Here is a 21319-nt window from a genome sequence, read left to right as displayed (position 1 = left end):
CCCCCAGTCCCCCCACACCACCCCAGGGCCTGTAAGTCCACTGGTGAAGGAGCATCTAGACATAAACATGTCCTGCTTCCCCCCGACTGAGGGGAAAAGACTCTCTGGGGCACGGTAAGTGGCCCAGGCCCCGGGAGCTACTTGATGCATATCCTTAGTCAAAGGCTCAGCACTCAGGTGGTCGCGCTGGCCACTTGGGAGGGATGGAGAGGCCCCGTCGCCATCCCCGTGGACAGATGCTGTCAGATGTTACCAAAGGGAGAAGGGGTGATGGCCGAGGTGGAAGTTAAAACAGCATTCTGCAACACTCCCCGAGGACTCTCCTCCTGGCACTACAGTCATTCCAAATAAGGCCCCTTCTACCTCAAGGTTGAAACAGATAGAAGAGCTAAACAGAGACCCCTCCTGATCCCCGGAGCATCCCTCTGCCCCGTATCAAGGTATCTGAGGCTCCCTAGCTCCTAGGGAGAGTCACAGCCACCGTGGAATCCTTTTACCAGCGCCCGGCCCCTCTCGGAGCGCTTAGCTGGGAAATAACATTTAACTAGGGTCGCCCTGCCCTGCCCGCCCCGCCCTCGCCTCGCGGAGTGAGGACTACCTCTGGGACACTAGGGCCAGTGGGTCACCTCGGGTCGCTCCAGGGAAGGGCTGTCCCCCTCGCGGCCCCCAACACCACCTGCCCGCCTCAGCTAACAGGCAAGCACCGAGCCTGCCCGCTCACCTTGGAGTTCTTGCCTGCGCTCCTGCCGGACTGCGAGGAGCAGCTGCGCTGCACGCCCTGCTCCGGCGTGGACGGGGACTTGTCCGAGGAGTGGTCCGAGCCCTTCTCCACCATGGCGTCGCCGTCCGCGCTCTGCGGGGTGGGCGAGCGCGAGCGCTTCCGCAGGATCGGGGAGCAGGCCGGCGTGCTGCGGTTGGAGTTACTGGCAGTGCTGCAGGGGCACGTGGGGACAGGGTGGAAGGGGATGGGGAGGAGAGACAGGTCGTGAGTGCCTGAAGGCCAGGGCGGGTCCCAGAGAGCCGGCTCCGGGAGCCAGGGGTTGGGGCTGGGGAGAACCAGGGAGAAGAGGGCCCCACTACGCTCACTGCCCCGTAATACTGCTGCTGGCCAGACGGGGGCGCCGGCGCCCACGTGAAATGGGAGCGGGACCAGGAAGGGGTAGTCGGCAGGGCAATTGGCCTTTTACATACCCACCCATCCGTCCAAATGACGTAGAGCCCCTACTGTATGCCAAGAACTGTCTGGGAAAAATAGAGTTTAAGGGCTGGAAGACGCATTAGGGATCATCCAATTCCATCAGTTCATTTTACCCATGCGGCAAACCCAGTTTTTCCATTTTGTTTGGGAGCTTTTGTCCATATAAATAACAATAATAAGCCTACTTTTCAAAGCATTCACATACATATTCCTTCAGTGGGTTCTTAAATCAAATACCATAATCCCTATTTTAAAAATGAAGACCAGTGCATGGCAAAGAGACGCTAAGTGTCCTGCGATCATAGAGAGTTGACAGACTTTGGTTGTCTGGCTTGCAGCTCAGCCCACCATACCCCTCCCCTGTCAGCCGCCCTAGTCCTGCTGCCCCACCCAGGGCAAAGGAGAACACAGCAGCGGTTCCCATATTCCATGTCACCCGCCTCCCGTGTGCCTTCCCAGCAGGTACCACACCCCCTGCAGTACCAAATTCACTTCCTGGAACACTTCTATGTGGTATCAGTATTTACTATTGGATACAAGCCTGTGTTCTTAATGGACTGGAAGGAGAAGAGATGAAGAAAGAGGAGACAAAATTACATGCAGTTAAGTTCTAATAGGTGTTTGCTTTGCTCCAAGAGAATGAAAGGTGGAAAAAGGAAAAGGTAAAGTATGAAAGAAGACAGAGGAAACAGGAAGGAAAGCAAGTGTGAGAGGCTGGAAAGGCAAAGAAGCCCCAGGTGGGGAGACAAAAACCAGGGGTCCCCCTCAGCCACTCAGCAGTCTGAGAGCAGGGACAGGCTCTGGAAACAGCAGGGGCCGAGGTTGGGAGGGCCCTAGGACTTGCCATGTCTGGCCTTCCCCAAGCACAGGGAGTGCAGGGTAGGGGAACCTGTCATTTGCATGAAGATCCAGCTGCAACCTCAGATGTCCCACTGGACCCATTTGCAATGAAAACCATGCCCCTTTCAGCAGAGACTTCCACCTGGGGATCCTTCCCAAAGAGAATGGGGAGAAAGCCCCAAAGCCCAGACCAGCAGGTGTGGGAAGGGCAGCAGTGGAGAGAGGACAGGGTTCCAACTCCTGGGAGAAAACTGAGGGAGGGGGGGAAAAGGAGACCAGAGAAAAGAAAGAGAAATATGACCACAGAATGAGTGAAGACACATAGGGCCCACTGTTTTGCTCTATCCCAAAACAGAATTTAAATTCAGACACTCACTTATTATACTAATGTGAACTGTGATTTAGAAAATGAGGCTCTTAAGTCCTCACGCCACCCACACCCTTATCCTCTAACTCCCTGAACTCACTCACTCCGCCAGACCCTAAAGAAGGTGATTCTTTCCCTCAGTCGGCAAAGCCGAGCTTTCAAATCGTGGCACATAGATCTTTGCCCACAGTCTTGGGTGGTTCACCCTTGGGTGGGAGCTCCTGAAGAGCAGAACCAGGTGCTCACCTTTTGGAGCAGCCTGCTTTCTCTGGGGCCAACTGCAAGCCATAGCCAAGTTTTAAACTTTCTTCTAGGGTTACTTTGCTGGAAGAACAGCCAGGAACTCCACCCCTAACCTCTCCTGGTTTTCTGACAGAAGTACCGGAAGTGGCTGGCACCTCACACATGCCCATCCCAGACATGGTGAACCCAGAGCCTGGCTTCTGTCTTCTCATTAAATAAGGCACATCTTCCCATGTGGTGATTCAGACTCAGGAATGGAGAGGAGATCCCTTTATCCCTCCTCAACTCTGAATCCCCACTGTAACTGGCTAAGAAGAAGGAATTCAAGCAAGGAGTGGGCAAAACACTCTTACCTAGAGGAAACTCAGTCCAACTATCCAAAAACCACGTGAATGAATATCAGTCAGGTGATCAAAATGCCTATCACTCCTCATCCCATAGTGGCCCCACGTCAGCGGACCCTATATATGCCACCCAAGACATCTGAAGTTCTGCTTTCAATACATCAGTCAATAAACAACTTGAGTGTCATTTGACACTTGGACATCTGTGCTTATAAGACTGTTAATCACCTGTGCTGATCTTGAAACTCTCTCCTCCTCTCTCTGTGACACTCTCCTCTCCTGTTCTTCTTCCTGGCTCAGTCACTCCCTCCTCTCTTGCTGCTCCGAATGAAATGCAGCGCTTCTCCGAAGGCCAGTCCTTCTCCACCCCGGCCACTTCCTGCTTTCTGTGACTTCACCTAGGCCTTAGCAGGGGCTCCCGTAGCTGCTTTCAGCTCTGCTCACACTGACTAGCCTCAGTACAGCAGTCTGCAGCCTCGAGGACATTTCCTACAGACAGAAGTCTCAGAAGCACCTTCAGCTGAAAGCCATCTTACCCCCCACCACCCCCACCCCTCACGCCTCCCATTCTCAGTAGCGCCATTATCATTTCCTGGTCTCTCAGGCTGCAAACCCACCCCCTCCATCTCAGCCCACAAAGTGTGAGTCACTGAATCCCTGAATCCTGCCAATTCTATTGCGGCAAAGCTCCCTAGCCCATCCTTTCCTTCCATCCTCACGGGGGTAATTCAGGGTCTCGATGCCTCTCAACTCCTCCAATAGCCTTCTACGGGGTCTCCTCCACCTCCTTTTTCTCTTCCATACTCATTCATAATTTTGCCATTAAATCTATCTAACTGTAAGCTGATAAAATCTTTCTGCCCCCCACAACCCGGGATTCATATGAAAGTCTAAAATCCTCAGAATGGAATTCAAAGTTCTTTACTGAAAATAATTTGACACTTACCTACACTGCAACACTTGCTCTCTCCTTAGCTTTTTTCTTAAATAGTTCCTATATTTTAGTCCCACCCATCTTCCCCTGGTTCTCTTAACCTGCATTCTCGTTCTGTTGCCTCCTGACTGCCATGCCATCGCTCCCTACTTGTGCGGGAAGAGTCCTTGCCCTCCATATCCACCTACTGGATGGAGTCTTGTCCATCCTCTAAGACTCATCTCAGACCCCACCTTCTCCAGATAAGTTTCCTGAAGCTCCACCACTGCACTGAATAAAGCGTGTAACACCTTCTGCCTGGAGGCACAGACCTGACCACTGCACTCCCCATGTCGCCCAACGTGATGCTCCGTAAGCTGTACGTGCACAGTAAGTGCCGACCTGAATCTTACCGTAGTGAAGGTCTCCACACCCATCCCCAGTACCACGGCGTTTCCCAAGTCTGTGCCTCCAACTTGCTAATATTAATAAAATAGCAAAATGTTTATGAGCAGTTAATAATTTCTGGCATAGTGCTGAGTACTTATTAAATATTATCTTACTTAATCTTCCCAACCACCTAGGAAGCATTAATGGATATTATTATTAGTCATTTTTTTTCAGTTGATAAAATTGAATTATTGACTATTCATCAGTCCCCAACCTTTTGGACACCAGGGACCAATTTCATGGAAGAGAATCTTTCCATGGATGGGGGCTGGGGGGATGGGAGAGGGGACAGGAAGCAGAGCCCAGGCAGTAATGTGAGAGAAGCTTCACTCTTGGCCCGCTGCTCACCTTCTGCTGTGCGGCTCTCAGTTCCTAACAGGCCACGGACCAGTCCCAGTCCGTGGCCCAGGGGATGCGGACCCCTGGATTAAGGGATTCACCCAAAGTCACACAGATGGGTAAGTGGCAGAACAGGATTTGAAATATTGGCCTATCTGATAACAGGGTTTGTTCTCAGACCCAAGCATTCAAAAATGTTTGTTTGCTGGGGTAGATGGATAGCCAGGTGAATGGGGAAAAAAAGAGCAATCAACTTCCTGCCTCTAGTCTCCAATCCAGTCTCCTGGTTGCTGTCAAAATGAACTTTCTAAAAAGAAAATTCGCCAACTTTGACCACTCCTCTCCTGTGGTTAAAGCCCTCTGTGGTTTCTGCCCATGCATCCCTTAACCCCGACCCACGCTCTGCCTGCTCCCTGACCCTACAGTAGATAAGATGTTTTTGGAGCTATAGTTGAAGATCAGCAAAATCACTACGAGACTTGCTAGGTTCCTAAAACGCTTTTTAAAGGCACCCCGTTATCCTATAGATGTGGATGTCCTGCTGTGCAAATAAAACCAATTTCTGTGTACCTTATAACCTACAGTACTGTGTCTTCCACACAAACTCTAAGATGTGCCATTAATCTGATCCTGCCACCATTATTAATAATAATATTGCATTATATTTCAAAATCTTGGGATTTTAAAGATGACCTCAGATTTGCTACAGAAAGGGAAGAAAGATTCGTATTAAAGTGGCTGTGGGACTAGGAGTCTCTTCCAGAGTTTAGTATTAATACATCCAGCCCTTAACTTCACTTACAAGAAACCTGAGAAATAGGGAGGTTAAGTCCCAGGCCAAGGTCCTATGACTTCCTATCTGGATCTCCCAATTCTATAAGCATTTACTGAGCTCCTGGCGTAATGCTAGGGCGTTCGCGCTCATACTAGTGATTTGTAAGGATTCTGTGCTTGGGACATTCTAGTCAGGAAGAGCTGGACACGCGCTCCGCTCATTTCAATATAAGCAGTGAGCGGTGTGATAGGAGAGAGTCAGGAGATCTTAGCCAGACTTACAGGACCAAGAAAGGCCTCCTTAAGGATATGGCACTTGAGACTTAAGCTAAGTTCTGAAAAATGTGTTAGCCAGCTGAAAGGGCACGATAGTAGGAGAGGAGAGAATGCTCCTGAAAAGGAACGAAAACCCCACTATGAACGAAGGGGTCAAGGCCTAAATAGCATGCAAGGCACAGAGCATCACAAGAAACTACGTGTTACTGAAGCCTAACATGCTTAAACTAATGCTTAAGAGATTCCTGTAACCAACTCTCCCCAATAAGAGGTCCATTGCTGGGACCCCCAGCCGTCGCCTTTAACCCATTGCAAGGGGTCATTCACTCACTTCCCACCCCTCTGCAGCATCTCCCACCCCCAGTCGAGACATGGGAGAGCCACACTATTTTGCTTGGCTTTCTTTTCCCACCCTTATGCCCTACGGGCCAGGTAGGTTTTGTTGGCAAACCAGCTCCCTGGTCAGCCACCCATACATTGTTCAGAGCCCTGAGCAGAGCAGAACAGGTAGACAATGTTCCATAGTTTCTCATTCAAGTGAACTTGTCTTCAAAGAAGTCCATTATTTCTGCCCCAGAGATTGCAAAATATGTACCTGTCGTTCTACACCCCTGCACCTCCACCTCCGGATCGCAGCAGCTCCTTTCCCACTCTCTGGCCACCAAGTTCCACCGCCCTGGCTCTTTCCCACCCCGGGCCACCCCCCACCCCAGCCCTGGACTCTTCGTGTTCGCTTCCCTGCGCCTCCTAAGCCCAGGGCTGGACTGGATGATCCAATGCACAGCTGTGACAGTCTCAGCGCCAGGGCGCCAGTGACTTTTGTAAGACTGTCCGATGCATTCCCAGGCACCCAATCTAAAAGAGGGAGCATTTAATTAAAAATCTAGAAAGCCAGTTTCCAATGAAACCTTTGTTTGCTGAGGGCCCGCTTGAACCCCACAAGGTCAGGATTAAGTGCCAGTGTGCGGTGTCAGCAGGCTCAGGTTTGAGTACCAGCTCTGCCATTTGCTGTGTGACCTTGGCCTCTAAGCCTCATTTTTCTTATCGGATGAGTGAGCTCTCCTAGGGCTGTTGTATGAAATGAAATAACATAAGTAAACTATTTAGTGCAGTGTTCGATATATAATGAATGCTCAATAAACATAACTGAGGTGCTATTATTACTATTACAAAGGCTTTTGTTCCCCTCTATAAAATGTGGAGTGGGTATGCTTGCCCTCTTTTCTCCCATGCATTTACTTCCCACAGTGGGGACCAGATACAACTGGGGTGGGTCCTTAACGTGCAGAATCCCAGCCCCGCCCCCACTCAATTAAGGACCATTTCCAAGGGGTGGTCTCATGAACCTGCGTTTTAAATAAGCGCCATCACTGACTCTGATTTGATGTCCTCTAAAATTTGAGAGCCACTGTTCCCAAGGACTAATCTTACACATATCGAGGAATTAGTGACAGACCTGCTCCTGATGGCAAAAACCTCACACGGCTCTGAGTGTATCAGCTGTTCAGTGCCTACCAGGCAGGGGACTTGCTGGAACAGAGTCAGCTGAGCTTGTCATACAAACTGTCCGTGGCGAGGAGCCTGGGGTTGATAGGGAGGGAGCACAAAGACGTGGTTCTCAAGGCAAGGCTACGACTCGGTACCCGGTGGGATAATGTCACCTCCTTTGGGTGTAAAAGCCCAACAATTAACCCTAGAACCCACCCCCACTGCCATATTACAGGCACATCACCCCTTCTTCTCTTCAGCAGCATCCAGTTACAGCTGATTCTGATACCTAGTGGTCCCTAATTCCTAACAGGTGACTATCCTGTTAGCCAGGAACACACACCTCCCATCCTCATGCCAATTCCGAAGATTCATCCATGATCCCCCTCACTTCTTCATAATATTACTGCAAATATCCAGGCGAATTAGCCAGCTCCACTTTGAATCTTCCCACAGCACATGCTCAAGTGTCTGAGCCGAAAAACCCACAGGTGTAATTGCATAACAGTTGCATGAAATTTACATGTTCCCTGCAAATGCCTCCATGAGGTCTGTCCACCTAAACAGATTCTAAATTCAGAGTTTACTATGACTTTCTGAAGGTGGCTATTCCTCAGCTCCTCTGCGTTTCGGCTTGTCACTTAGCAGTGTCTCAGTACCCTCATAAAACCACAGACGGGAGGTGGAAAGGACATACCCAACTAGAACTTTGTAGAGGGGAAAACAGCCCAAATCACAGATCCCAGCAGGGCCCCAAACACCCCGTGGACCATTCTCCTTAGAAAGCAACATACCAAGTCACTTAATAAAAACAGCTTCCCAGGCCTGCTCCGCTCCTTGTTATGACATCCTGGACTTCCTGGTTTTAGGTCCCTTTACCCACAAAAATAAAACCACAGTCCCCGGAACCCAAGAGATGACCTGGCAGACAGGGGCAAGGGCTGGTCCCACCCCGTGCTCTCCTTGCTATGGACGGGAACCCAGGTCCAGAGAGATGGCATGGCATCCACTGGCTCCCCCTCGCCCCACTTTCTAGGACACTGGACGGGGTGGGGGTGTACAAGGAGAAGAAATGCACTACTGCTCCCCTTAAGAGGAGCTCCCCATGACCATGTATGGAACCCACTCCTTGTGAGCCTGTCACCTGGCCTCTAGACCTGGCAGGAACTACCATGGGGACCAGTTCCCTTCCTACAGGAGAGGGAACTGCGCCTTCTGTGAAACTTATGGTCACCTGGTTGAAGAAAGGGGCCACGCCGCTTCCAGGACAGATGCCTTTTGTTTTTGTTTGTTTGGTTTTTTTTCATGGTGTAGAGCAGAGATTTTCAACCTTTTTCCTCGCGTGGCATACTGAATAAAGTTCTGCGGTACACCAAATATTATATATTTTACCAATCTGACAAAAAAAGGGTAAAATTTTGATTCGTTCACACTGAATGAATTCTGCTATTGTTGCGTTGGCTGTTGTCATTTTTTTATTTGACAGTCTTAGGGAAAAGAGGTCAGTGGCCCTGACTAAACAGTCAGATAATGCAAGTTTTAAAATTCCTGCAGTGCCCAGTGGAAAATCGCTGGAGTAGAGGTTCTCTTCCCAACTTATCGTTAAAGCGGAGTCTCGGCCTGGTCCTGGCACGCCTTTTGGCAAGAGGCAGGCGAGGAGAGCACTCTGCAGTAATGCCTTCCTTTCCTGGCACAGTCCCTACAAGGCCAACTGCAGAGCCTGGCACGGAAGGGGCCCCCCTCAGTGCCCCAGAGCAAGGTCTTGACCGAGATGAACACCTTGTACCCTCGGTTTGGGCAGCTTGCTGAAACTTCCTGGGGGCTTTCCAAGTCGGGCCTTTGGGTGAAGTCTACAAGGTGTTCAGGGACAGGTTCTTCTGCCCTGAAATTTGGAACCAAGAAGCTGGAACAAGAACTCATGCCAGTTCAGACCACTGACAGAGGAGACACACCTCACAGCGGAAGCCTGACACCTCTCCAGGCTCACTAACAAGCCACCGGTCACCCAGACATTGGCTCCCAAGGTCCACCAGCCCAAGCCTTACCCTTGCTCAGCACTCACTGGCCCCTCACTGGTCCCCATCTCTTGAAACACTGTGTAGATAACTAAGGGCACTTCCTATGGCCAACACGCTCCACCCATTTCTCCTTCCCTATCTTGTTCAAGTATCTATGGGAAGCTGAAGAACATTTTTTTAAATCTTGCAAGGGGAATGAAAGGTGGCAGAGGCCGGGTAAAACACTGCATCCAGTTGACTAATTAATATCTAGACCCATTCTCATTAGGGATCTATGTAAGCCTGAAATGAATTACTTGTTGTGGGGAAAGCCCTAGCTAGCAGTGACTTCAGCTATTGATGAATTTATTGCCTAATTAACGTAAGAGCCACAGAACGTCTTTGGCCAAGCGGAGAAAAGCAGAACTTCAGTTGCCCTTCTGCTGGTGCGCGTGGTCCAGAGAGGTGATGGGTGGAGGGCTGGAGATGGGGCAGCAGCTGCCTGCCTTTCCGACTTGGGCCAAGAGAAGCAATCCTCGTCAACACGACGGGAGCCTTCGTCCATCCAAGTCCCCCACTCCTAGCTTTCCCACAGCTTCTGCTGAGCCCAGAGTTTGGAATTCAGTCCAGGAACAAGCATGACAAATACTAGTTTTCATTGCCATGGAGACCAGGCCTGCCATAGAACCAGGACTCCATGCCTGAAATGCCCAAACAGCCTGACCCACTTTCCGCCTTCCGACCAAAACAAAGTAAGTTTGGCTGGGTCCTGCCAGCACTGAGGGAGGAGCCAGAGCTGCTGTTATCTCCAGGGACATTGTGAAGAGGAACAAACGATGACAACCAGGGTCAGAAATCAGACACGAATCGTTTCACCTAAAGGGCTCAGAGGCCGCACCAAACCCATTCTGCGCCGCCTCACCTTTTGCAGGGAGAGGCTCATACCCCCTCAGAGACGTGCTTACTGCCAGCAGTCTAGCACCTGGAGTGCTGGTTCTGGGAAACGTTTCCTCAGCTCGCCCTGTACCGCCTTCCCCTTACTCCATTCCGGCCTCCTCGGACCCTTCCATTCCTTGAACACACCGCGTATACCCCAGTCCCAGGATCTCTGTGCTTGTTGGTCCCTCTGCCTGGAACTCTCACTCTAGAATTTTTAATTCTGGTTCCTTTCAACCTTCAGATCAAGCTCAAATGTCGCCTCCCCAGAGTAGCCTGTCTTAAAGGCCCGCTCCATCTAAAGTGGCCTCCTGGTCCCAGGCAATCGTTATGTGTGGTCCTCCGGGATGGGTGCATGCAGAGGTCACAGGGATGCACTGCATGACTCAAGGAAGGAGCTTTTTAAAAAGCTGTTCATCCCATTGTGCATTCACTCTGTTAGGTATTTCTTTCTTAAGCCTGTCCCAAATCTGCCTTCTTGTAACACCAGCCCATTGGTTCTTATTATGACTTCTGGATCCATGAAAACAAAAATATGACATTCACTCCCAGACTCTGCTGGTCGGGTCACTTCGTCTCGAGCTCCATGTATGAGTCTGAGTTTAAATTCTGAGCTGTGCCCTTGAGGAAAGGCACTTCCTCTTTCCGTGCATCTGTACTCTCTGTCGGACGGTCACGCCGATTTTACCAGGTGAGAGGCAGAATCTTTTCAGAAATGGAACCTAATTAGACAATGCAGCCCCAAAGGAAAGGACTTCCTATAATTGCTCATGGAACAACAACAACAAAAGTGTTAGAAGTAAGAAGTAAATCCCCAGTTAAGAAACTGAATCCTGTTTCTAGCCTTTGCCTGTTCTGCATGGCAAGGGGCGGGGATCCAGACTGCTGCTATTCTCGCCCTCAGCTGGCCCCTGAGGCTGGGCGGAAAGAGTTAGTGTGAAGCAGAAGGTGCTAAAACTAAATACAGGAACTCGGCGCTGTTGCACAGTTTCCTTTCCCCAAGACCGTCTGCAACAGGACAGGCTGCTAATGTTCAGGAGGCAGCCCTACGGGGTTAGCAGCTAGTGCTGGCTGAACGGATCTGTCACACGGGCCTGTCGTTTGGGCACATCCGACCTGCCACCTGCTACAGGGCTTCCCACTGCGAGGCCCTGACAATAGCCACCAGGCCTCTGCTTGAGACTTCTGAGGAGACAGCACCCACTGGGTGGCCGCATACATGTATGAACAGGTCTGAAGGGACTTTAAGCGTCACGATCCTTACTTCTCCATGTCTTTGGTCCTTATTTCTCCATAATTCTTGGTGATCATTATCCACCCAGCTTTCTCTCAGCTTCACTGTCTTCGGAAATGAAGCTAACTTTGCTGGTTCAATGGCCTTAAGCATTTACTGAGCACCTATTAGGTGCCATCAACTCTGTGATATCTTCCCAGGGCCCCAGAGGGCAGTGACCATGTAGCAGCTGTGTCTTGGTTCTTTGTAGACGGAGATTAAACACACAATATTAGACATGATACTGGGTGCGCCGTAGGGACTTCATGCTTTTAAACTTGACTCCCTATCAACCTCAGCCAAATCTAAGTTCAGTCCCACCCAAAGTATTTCAGAAGCCTCAACACTCAGGAAAACGGGACCCTGTGAAAGCAGAAAGGGGCTAAGCTATCCCAGGACATCCATTCCTTAAAAGAAATTTCCAGTCTTCTAGAAGCCACAAACCACTGAAGGAGGGCAGGGCAGTTCAACCAAGCAGAACCTCGAGCTTCCAGGTGGGCTCTTCGGGGCCCGTCCCCCACCCCCAGCGAGAGAAATGTTGCTACGAAAACTGAAAGAACTTGTGCAGCCTGCATCCCTCCAACAGAGAGCTGAAGAGCCCGTGCTCCGGGCAGGTGATGTCTGAGGCGCTCTAAGGAGCCCCCAACCTGGGGGGGGGGGGGGGCAGACCTGTTATTAGCTAACACCACGCGACAGGAGCTGCTCAGATTCCATCAAAACATGGCCCGTCACCACCTGTCAGGGGAGCCCGGCTGTCCTTTGCGCGATCTGGGGCAGACAAATACTCTGAGCTACAGCTTCTATTATGTGAGAACAAAGAGTGATGCTGCCCGACCCCCAGAAGGACGCCAGGGGAGGATGACAGGGAGGCACAAAGGCCGCGGCGGGGACTGCTGAGCAGCAGTTTCTCCCAGACAGAGGGACTCACATCTAAGCTCGGCAGCGGGGCCAGGCCCTCTGAGCCTCTGGTTAAGCCAGCGTTGCCAACGTCCGCCCCAGCGCCCCCGGGCAGGGCCACCCCACCCGGGAACGAGAGACTGCGCCCAGCCGGACAATCAGACTGCAGGATGGCAGGCGGCGGGAGCAGGGGCGCCTCCGCACACGGCTCCTCCCTGCCCTGCCCTGCCCTGCCTTCCCTCCAGAGCCAAGCTCGGGACTAGTCCCTTCCAGACCCCTGCGGAGTCAAACCCAGCTCTGACTTACTTCCCTGCTAGAGATCAAGCAGAAACAGGCTGAAGAATACCCATTCTGTTAAAGTCACAGAAACCTCCGCACAAAAGGGGCTGAAAGATGCCAGCCAATATGCCTGGCTGCAGGCAGGTACGGAAGTCACCCAAGAGCAGCCGTTCCCAACCTGTGGGTCGCGACCCCTTTGGGGGTCAAACGACCCTTTCACAGGGGTCGCCTAAGACTATCGGAAAACACATATATAATTACATATTGCTTTTGTGATTAATCACTATGCTTTAATTATGTTCAATTTGTAACAATGAAAATACATCCTGCATATCAGATATTTACATTACAATTCATAACAGTAGCAAAATTACAGTTATGAAGTAGCAACAAAAATAATTTTATGGTTGGGGGTCACCACAACACGAGGAACTGTATTAAAGGGTCGCAGCATTAGGAAGGTTGAGAACCACTGCCCAAGAGAGTCTTTACCCAAATTCAAATATATTCAGGGCACAGACCCGGGGCTTCCCTTTGTATCCTACTCAGTCTCCCGCTACCTTCAGGGAGTTCTTTACAATCGAAACAAAAGCCTGCTCTCATGCACTTAATACCGTTTTTCTTTTATTCCAGCTTTGCCAGGCCTGAAGTCACTTTATTAGCTGTGACCCCTGTCCATCCCCATCCTCCTGTCTTTAGGTGGAATGATTCTGATTCCTCACACCTATTTTCAGAAGTTAAAAGTCATTTCTCCTACAACATCTCCACCAAAGCTTCATGTGGATCATATCTCAAGTGGATAAATGATGATACAGCTCATTTCATCTTCAAACAACTCTTTTAAGTATAAACAGTTTCCGAAGCCTTCCCACCAAACGTCCCATTTCTAGCCCCTTGGTAGCCGCAGAATAAACCTCCTTCCTCTCCCACGTGCGGTGGAGCGTGGCTCTCAGGCGCCCCGTCCCACCTCCTCCGCTGCTGGCCCTCAGTCGCTCCTCACACGGCGTGGCTGTGGCTGTGGGTTCTTCAGCCACTTTCCTCTGAATGGCTTCCTGTGCATCTCAATCCCCCTCCAACTGTGGAGCCCCAAACTGCTGCAGTGCTGCAGGGAGGTGCTCTGAGGAGTCCACAACGGGGCAGGACCATCACCCCGCCTGCTCTGGAAATCGGGGTTGCCAACATGTATTTGTGGAGTCATCTTCTGAATCGCGGGAATCTGGGACTAGTCCCTGTTTCTCTCTGGCTACAGCCTGCAGGCTAAGGGGAGCGCATGAGGTGTGATGTGTGGATGCCCATCCCCAAAAGGGACAGCCCCCTACTCCCCCACAACCAGAAAAACAGCAAACCCGGGTTCTGGGAGGGTGACAAGTCCATCCAGCGCTCACCCCGGCTCACATCATACTGCGTCCTGATGTTCACACAAAGACCTCAAGGCCAGAGGCAAAACCACAGCCCTCTGAGCCCCTCTTATCTGGAGGCATCAGGCCCTTAGCACACGCCGCCCTCCTCTAGTCCAAACACTTGTTTCTTGGATGCTTCCTGCCTGATACGTGAAGGCTTTTGTCTGACTGAGCAAGTGCCACACTGTGGCTCTGAGGTTACCAGGCCAACGGAATCGACCCTGTTTCGTCTGTGACCAGGAGCAGGAGGCTGTGGATGGGCACACACACGTGTAGGGAGGGCTGCCCGCGCCCTTCCCGCTTCCCTAAGGGGTCTCAGGCGATCAGCAGGACTTTCTACTCTGCGCTGTCCCATTCAGGCCAACCCAGGCCACCACCAGCTTTGGTAGGACTCACGAACTAAGAATGGTTTTCACGTTTTTAAATGCTGCAAAACAAATATCTGTGACATGTGAATATTACATGACATGGAAATTTCAGAGTCCAAAAATAAAGTTCCTTTTAAATGTTTGTTTTCCTTTTCAAATATTTTATTTATTTATTTTTAAGAGAGAGAGAAAGGGAGAAAGAGAGGGAGAGAAACATCACTGTGTGAGAGAGATATCGATTGGTTGCCTCTCACAGGCCCCCAACCCAGGCACGTGCCCTGGCTGGGAATTGAACCGGCAACCTTTTGGTCCACAGGCCAGCGCTCAGTCCACTGAGCCACACCAGCCAGGGCCATAAATAAAGTTTTATTGGGAACACAGCCATGTTCGTTAGTTCATACATGGTCTGTGGCTACTCCCACTGTACAAAGCAAAACTGAGCTGTTGCAACAGCGAGTGTGGCTCACAAAGCCTAAGATATTTACTAGCTGGCTCTTTACAAAAGCAGTTGGCCGACCCCTGGCCTCACGAGGTAAGACAGTGAAAACGTCTGTCCTGGGAGTCTGCTTCTTTCTGTCAAGCTGGGGAGGAGGGTGTCTCGTGTCCCACAGATGGGGAACCTGGGCCTGGCGACTCCACAGGTTGAGGGAAGGGGCTGCAGGCTTGCTCCCGCCTGCAGAGGAAACGGAGGAGGGGAGGAGTTTTCTGCAGGCGGGATGACACAAGCTCCCATTCCCGCTTTCTCTCCCAGGGGTGCTGCTTTCCGTGGCCTTCACACTGCCACGCCCTGCCATGAGCAGCCCCCCAAAGCATCGCTGGCTCCTTCCCTTCCCCCAAGGCCGGCCTCGTGCACCCTGGTCCTGACCTTGTGCACCTGTGGAGTGCGATCCAGGGCACAGGAGAAAACATGCACCCTGCTCCAGGTTCGACGGAGGGAGGAGGGGTGGAGGCACAGGAGCAGGGGCGGGGGGGGGTGGTCCAATGTGCTGTCAGAGCAGGTAAAAGGCAATGGTCCCTGTCCCTAGCCCTGCTGGGGGCTGGGCTGAGTCCCCAGGGAAACCGAGAGCTCCGAGTCCTCCTCCACCCCTCCCCTCGCCTAAATCAGGCAAATAACTAACAATGCAAGGAGGTGTGGCGGAGTAAGGCCCAGCCACTGACTATCTGTTGTCTGAAAACACATGGCAAATCTCTGAGCCAAATGTCGCTAAGCCAAAGAATACACAAACCCTTTATTTCCCTGAGAGGGGAGCTAGCCACTTCTCTCATCCTCTCCGGAAGTACATCCCTAGGCTCTCTCCCAGTGAGAGAAAAGCATCTGTCTATCTCTGAGAGGGTGGCCCGCCTCCCCTCGGCCCACCAGGGGCCCCCCCGAGCGAAGTGGGTGGGTGCAGAACAGGAGCCTGTCCACACCTGCCCCAGGAGCCCCAGCCAGCTCCCCAGGACGCACTGCTAATTCAGTCCTCTGCCCTCCTTCCTCCAAGTCACAGGACCCTGAACGAGGCTTGTGGTCAAGAAGACCCCATCAGCCCAACCCCACCCAAGCCCTCCCTCCGCCTGAGCTGGGCCCACCCCTCTCTGCTCCAAAGCTCAGCTCGAGCGGTGCGACTGTGGAGGAGAAGAGGACGGGGGACGAGAGAAAAGAACGTGGCATCTCTGCAGCATGATGTCATGGTGCTGCTCTCCGATCGCCCAACACAGAACAGAAGCAAACAACATGGACTCCGGTTTGCTCTGCTTTCGAAGGTTCGTGTACTCGGAAGCTCTGAGCAGCCTGCACCAGCTGGAACGAGCACACAGCCAGACACACAGGTGCTCACTACCGCCCCAGGGCCCTGATCCGACCCCTGGGCATGGCACCCCTTCAAAAGGCCCCAAGGAAACAAAGATGCGCATGCACGCACGCACGGACACACACACACACGCGCGCGCGTCAGCAGTTAGCACTAACCTGGAAGCCATTAGGAACGGGAGCAGAGTGCAGTGCAGAGAGGCCCTCATTCATTCATGCATCGGGCAGTGGGGTGGGACGGGGAGTGGGGGCCCCAAGGACGCAGGAGGGCGCCCACCTCCATGCCCACCCCGTAGCCCTGTCTCTAACGGGGAGGAGAGTGGGGGCAGGGCTCTCATAAGCGGGGGGAGCTTCCTTTCTCTGCTGTTTCACACTGCTCTGGAATTTTAAACATGACTCCCCTTTCTTCCCTCCCCCCCCCACCACCCTCTGCAGCTATTTGGTGTGGTCACGCAGGCTGACAGCCCCTCTCTCCCTCACCCTTGCTCCCTTTCTCTCTCTCTCTCCCTCTGACTTGCTCACAGACAGCTGTTCTCCACGCACGCGCGCAGACACACTCAGACACGCGCACACACGGGCGCACACGCACCCTGCCGCCTGCCGCTTTACATAATGCAACTCTGTGGTGCTGTCGGCTTGCCAGTTCTCAATTATTCATACCAGCTTGGCGGACAGAGCCGCTGGGGCTGACGGCGTCATTTCCTCTTCACCCCCAAATCTGGAAAAACACTACCTGATGCTCCGGGGGGGATTCTGCTCCCTTTGCTGCCACCAATTATTTCCCAGGCTGCCCATTAGGTCCACCTTTATCAAGGAGGTGACACTAAATCAAACACAGGCACCTGGCTCAAAACAGAGCCTTGCATTTTTCAAGGCTGATGGCTGCTCTCCCTGCCTGAGCTCTGGGCACAGAGGGAACGGGGAAAGTGGCAGAAGGAAGCGGCGGAGGACTCCTGGTGCCCTCCCCCGCCGGCCCAGGTGACCGACCCGACACTTGCTTCCTGAGCAGGTCATACTCTTAGAGATAAGAAAAATGGCTCTCCAGTCAGGCACTTATATTCTCAACAAAGCAGGGTCGCCTGGGTTTCCAAACTCTAAGCTGCACCTTTTAACACTGTTTCTCCTCCTGTCTATTCCATGAAACGCAGGATTGGTACTGAAGTGGCCCCAGAAGAACGCAGTCAGACAAGAGGTCTTCCATTCAACAACGACATCAATGAACATCGGAAAGTCATGTACAGTTTACATAGCACTGTCACTCGTGTTTGATCTACAGATGGCTGTTGAGATCAAACACACAAACAACAACAAAAATAGTGATAGCTGGCACAGTGTCTCTCAATCTGTCACTGCCTGGGGAGCTTGTTAAACCACAAGTTCTGATGTCGCCAGTCTAGGGAAGGGCCCAAGAGCCGACCTTTCTAACAAATGCCCAGTGATGCCCACATTACTGTTCCAGGGGCCACACTCTGAGTAGCAAAGGATTGGAGTAAGCGTTCTCACTCTTTGAATGTTCTCAAGGGGCGGACAAAATTCTCTCTGTTGCAGCTGCACCGGACAGCATGCTGGAGGTGAATAATCACTACAGTCCCCTGACGTCACCTGGGTCCAGACTCATGCCAGGAGCTCAGGTTGCTTGGGCAGCTGTTGGCCAAAACTCTCATTCTGGGGTTGCCTACCAGCTCATCGTGACAGGTCTTTATAGGACCGTTCTGTCTGCAGCCCACGATGGAACAGCAGCTTCATGTATCTGGGAAACACACAGGTTTGGGATCTCTGGTCCCCAGCTCACTTACCGAGAGGACTCTCAGCTCCAGAGAACGGTGTACTGGTATCACCCTAGAACACATGCACCACCCCGATTCTATCCACACTGTTGTCTGGCTCAGGCTCCGCCTCTTTCCAAACCTCTTCCTTGCTTCGGACCACCCACCAGCCTCTCCTAGTTACTCCATGGAAAGATCTTGGCCTTTGGAGTAAGATCTGCATTCAAAGCTAAGTTTTGCTGCGTCCTGGCTCTGTGACCCTGAGCAAGTCACCCACCAATCTCCAACTCAAACTCAGTTTCTTCACCTGAGAAAGCCAATAATAGGTATTTCCTCCCTTACACTGTTGAAAAAAAAATGACTGAGTTTCAAAATGGCATGGAAAAGCACCGAAGAGAAGGTGACTAGGTCTCCCCAACTTTGTCCTTGTAAACCGCAGTACACAGTTTGAACCTTAAGGACAGATTCTGTTGTTCACTCTGTTGCTTTTATCTCCACTAAGAAGACTGCAGGCCGTTCCCTCCGTGCCCTCCCAGCACGGAGGCGCGCGGGGCACAGCACAGGGCTTCAGTGAATACCGGCATGGACTGCCCTGTCCTTCGTCAGATCACACTCAGGGGTCGGTGGACTCGACAGCCAGTACCCTGGCCCTGGCTGCCTCACTCACTCACGCGTGACGTCGGACAAATCACACCAGCTCTTCCGAGGCTGTGCTTCTTCCTTTATGAAATGCACAGAGTCCTCTTTCTTCCCAACAGCCCTCTGCAGCCCTACAGCGCTGGTGCCCCATGGTTCAGGCTGACGGCACTGAGCAGGAGGGCAGGCGCAGAGACCAAACACACCTGGCCTCACGTGCTGCGTCTCTCAACCACGAATTCGGCGACTTCTGAAAAGTTAGCCTCGCTAAGCTTCAGACTTTTTAATCTTTAAAGTAGTCACAAAAAATAACAAAATCTTACTGAATTATGTGAGAATTAAATGAGGTAAATACATGTAACAAGCTTTGGACTGCATCTGACACAGAGTATCTATCCAATACATGAAAACTATCACCAACACAGGTCAAAAACAATAGCTATTTTTGAAAAACACAAAGATATCTTCTAGTAGTGAGACAGGTATTCACAAGCCTTCACCTGAGTCTGGATCTAAGAAAAGTCTCAGCTCCTGAAGATGCATAAGGTGGGTGAATGTTACTTGCTCAGTCACCCAAAAGCTCTTTGCCAACTCCTCTCAAATTAGACCTTATTAAATAATGAGCCCTGGCTGGTGTGGCTCAGTGGATTGAGCACTGGCTTGTGAACCAAAGGGTTGCCAGTTCGATTCCCAGTCAAGGCATATGCCTGCGTTGTGGGCCACGAGAGGCAACCACACATTGATGTTTCTCTCCCTCTCTTTCTCCCTCCCTTCTCTTCTCTAAAAATAAATAAATAAAACCTTTAAAAAATATAATGAGAAAGCCTGTCAGAGAACATGAACGATGTCTACTACGTTATCAAATATAAATCTTCCTTCCATGGTTAGAAGCTCCTCACTTGAGCTACATAAATCCTGATAATGGACATATTTTCTATGTTCCATGTAATCTGGTAAATCTCTAACTGCATGATCTCACTTAACCCTGCCAGCAAGACTGTAGTACAGGAATTTATCACCCCCACTTTTCTGACAAGGAAACTGAGCGGTAGAGGGTTTGAGAGCCTCCTCAGAGGAGATGGTCAGCACACAGGCGAGCGGGTTGTCTGACACCCAGCCTGTCTTTCGGGAGTCCCGCTATGCATGAGAAGGAGGGGCGGCTGACGCGGGTCAGGGCGGGCGGGCGCTTCTTCCTACCGGTGCCTGTGGACTTGCGCCGCCCTCCTCGTCCTCCTGCCACGTGGTGGCCCAGACTCGGAGAGGCAGAACTCGGGCCCAGGGGCTCGGTCTCCGCAGTTAGCAGCCACCTCTCTGGTGCCTAAATTCCCAAACTACTTTTCTGTAAACGAACTTAGGAAATTGAGGGAAAAGTAGGTATCGTCTTCTGAATGAAACCTTTGCCTGAGAGATATGGAAACCTGACACTAGTTTCTATTTCTGAAAGGAAAAGAGGCTCCTGAGAGCCCTGTGCAGCACCCGACGCACTGTGTAAGCAGCACCCGGAGGCCCGTCCGCAAAGCCCGCGGAGCCGGGGCCCCACTCAGCCACACCCTCCACGCCAGAGGCCCACCTCCGTCCCAGCGCCTCTGCTTCTCCCCCGGGGCCTACTGCTGGCGACGAGAGCTTCTACCTCTGAATCTGACTCCCATCCCAACAAAAACAAGACTTTTACATGGTGAGGACTTCACACATTTAAGTCAAGTCTGAATTTGTTAAATTGTGGGGAATGACAGGCAAAGACGAGCCCGATTGTATCACCACCACCATCCCAGCCTCGGGCGCTTTTATGAAGCGCGAACATCTGGGCGATACCGCGACTGTGGGGGCTGAGTCAAAAGAGAAAAGGACCAGAACATGCTAAGCACATATTGTTTTACTCATAAAACTTTTATTTCCTCAAACAGAGGAGGAAGCTGCACACAGCAGCCTGTCCTTAGCCGTGGTCACACAGGTATTCATGACCGCCATGTTCTCCCCACACCACGCTTCTTCCACAAACACACACCTGCTAAGGAACATGCACTTCACACAGAGGTCACTGCATTTCATCCTGACCAGCTGCAATCACAATACTGCATCGGGTCCTCCAAACAACCTGCGAGGCTAAGTTCCACTGTTCCTGCTCGGGCCAGTGATCCACTGACTGCCCCTCGGCTCCAGGTGTCCACGGCCCTGCCCTGCCCGGTGTTGCATAAACCGGGCCCTGGGACCACCTCGCCAGCCTCCGCAGGAGTCTCACTGACACCCACGGGCAGCCTCCAGGGCGTCTGCCCCAGCCTGCCGCACCTGTGTGCCACCCATGGGGCCACAGCCATTCCCTTTCCAATAACCTCTGGCTCCTAGCCTTGTGCGGGGAGCCCCTGGCAAGGGTGCTCCTTCGCTGGGTGCTCTGCTCAGTCCCAGAGGTAGTGGTTGCCCCTAACATCTCTTAATCCTACATTCTTTAGAGTCCTCTGGTACCCTTTTACTTGTTAACGGTTCCTAATATGAAATATTCCCCATTCAAATTGTCGGCGTGGTTTCTATTTCAAAATGAACGCGTACCGATATATACGGTGGGTGTGAGCAAAAAGCAGCTCAGCGGAATAAGACATCATCCCTGCTCTCAGGTGACTCAGTGGTAATAAAATGACTAGCAGCTCTTAGAACGTTCCATGGGCCAGCCACAGCTTTTCTTACATTATTATGTATTCCCTCATTGAATCCTCACGCCGCCCCTGCTTCAGAGATGAGGAAGCTGAGGTAG

The 21319-nt window shown here is 51.7% G+C and overlaps 1 protein-coding gene across 2 annotated transcripts in view; it reads right to left on the bottom strand.

Moving 5' to 3' along the window:
• The window catches only part of GRAMD1B (GRAM domain containing 1B), a 154591-nt gene that overhangs the window by 38318 nt on the left and 94954 nt on the right, over positions 1-21319 (bottom strand). For both annotated transcript variants that reach the window (XM_090257704.1, XM_090257702.1), the window contains exon 3: positions 722-932. In XM_090257704.1, the coding sequence (XP_090113830.1) occupies positions 722-932 (211 nt within the window). The remainder of the gene's footprint in view (positions 1-721; positions 933-21319) is intronic.

Source organism: Furipterus horrens, unplaced genomic scaffold (genome assembly GCF_987537825.1).
Source record: "Furipterus horrens unplaced genomic scaffold, mFurHor1.1.pri manual_scaffold_11, whole genome shotgun sequence".
Taxonomy (NCBI): Eukaryota; Metazoa; Chordata; class Mammalia; order Chiroptera; family Furipteridae; genus Furipterus; species Furipterus horrens.
The sequence above is the reverse complement of the archived record's forward strand: the minus strand, read 5'-3'. Positions and strand labels throughout refer to the sequence as shown.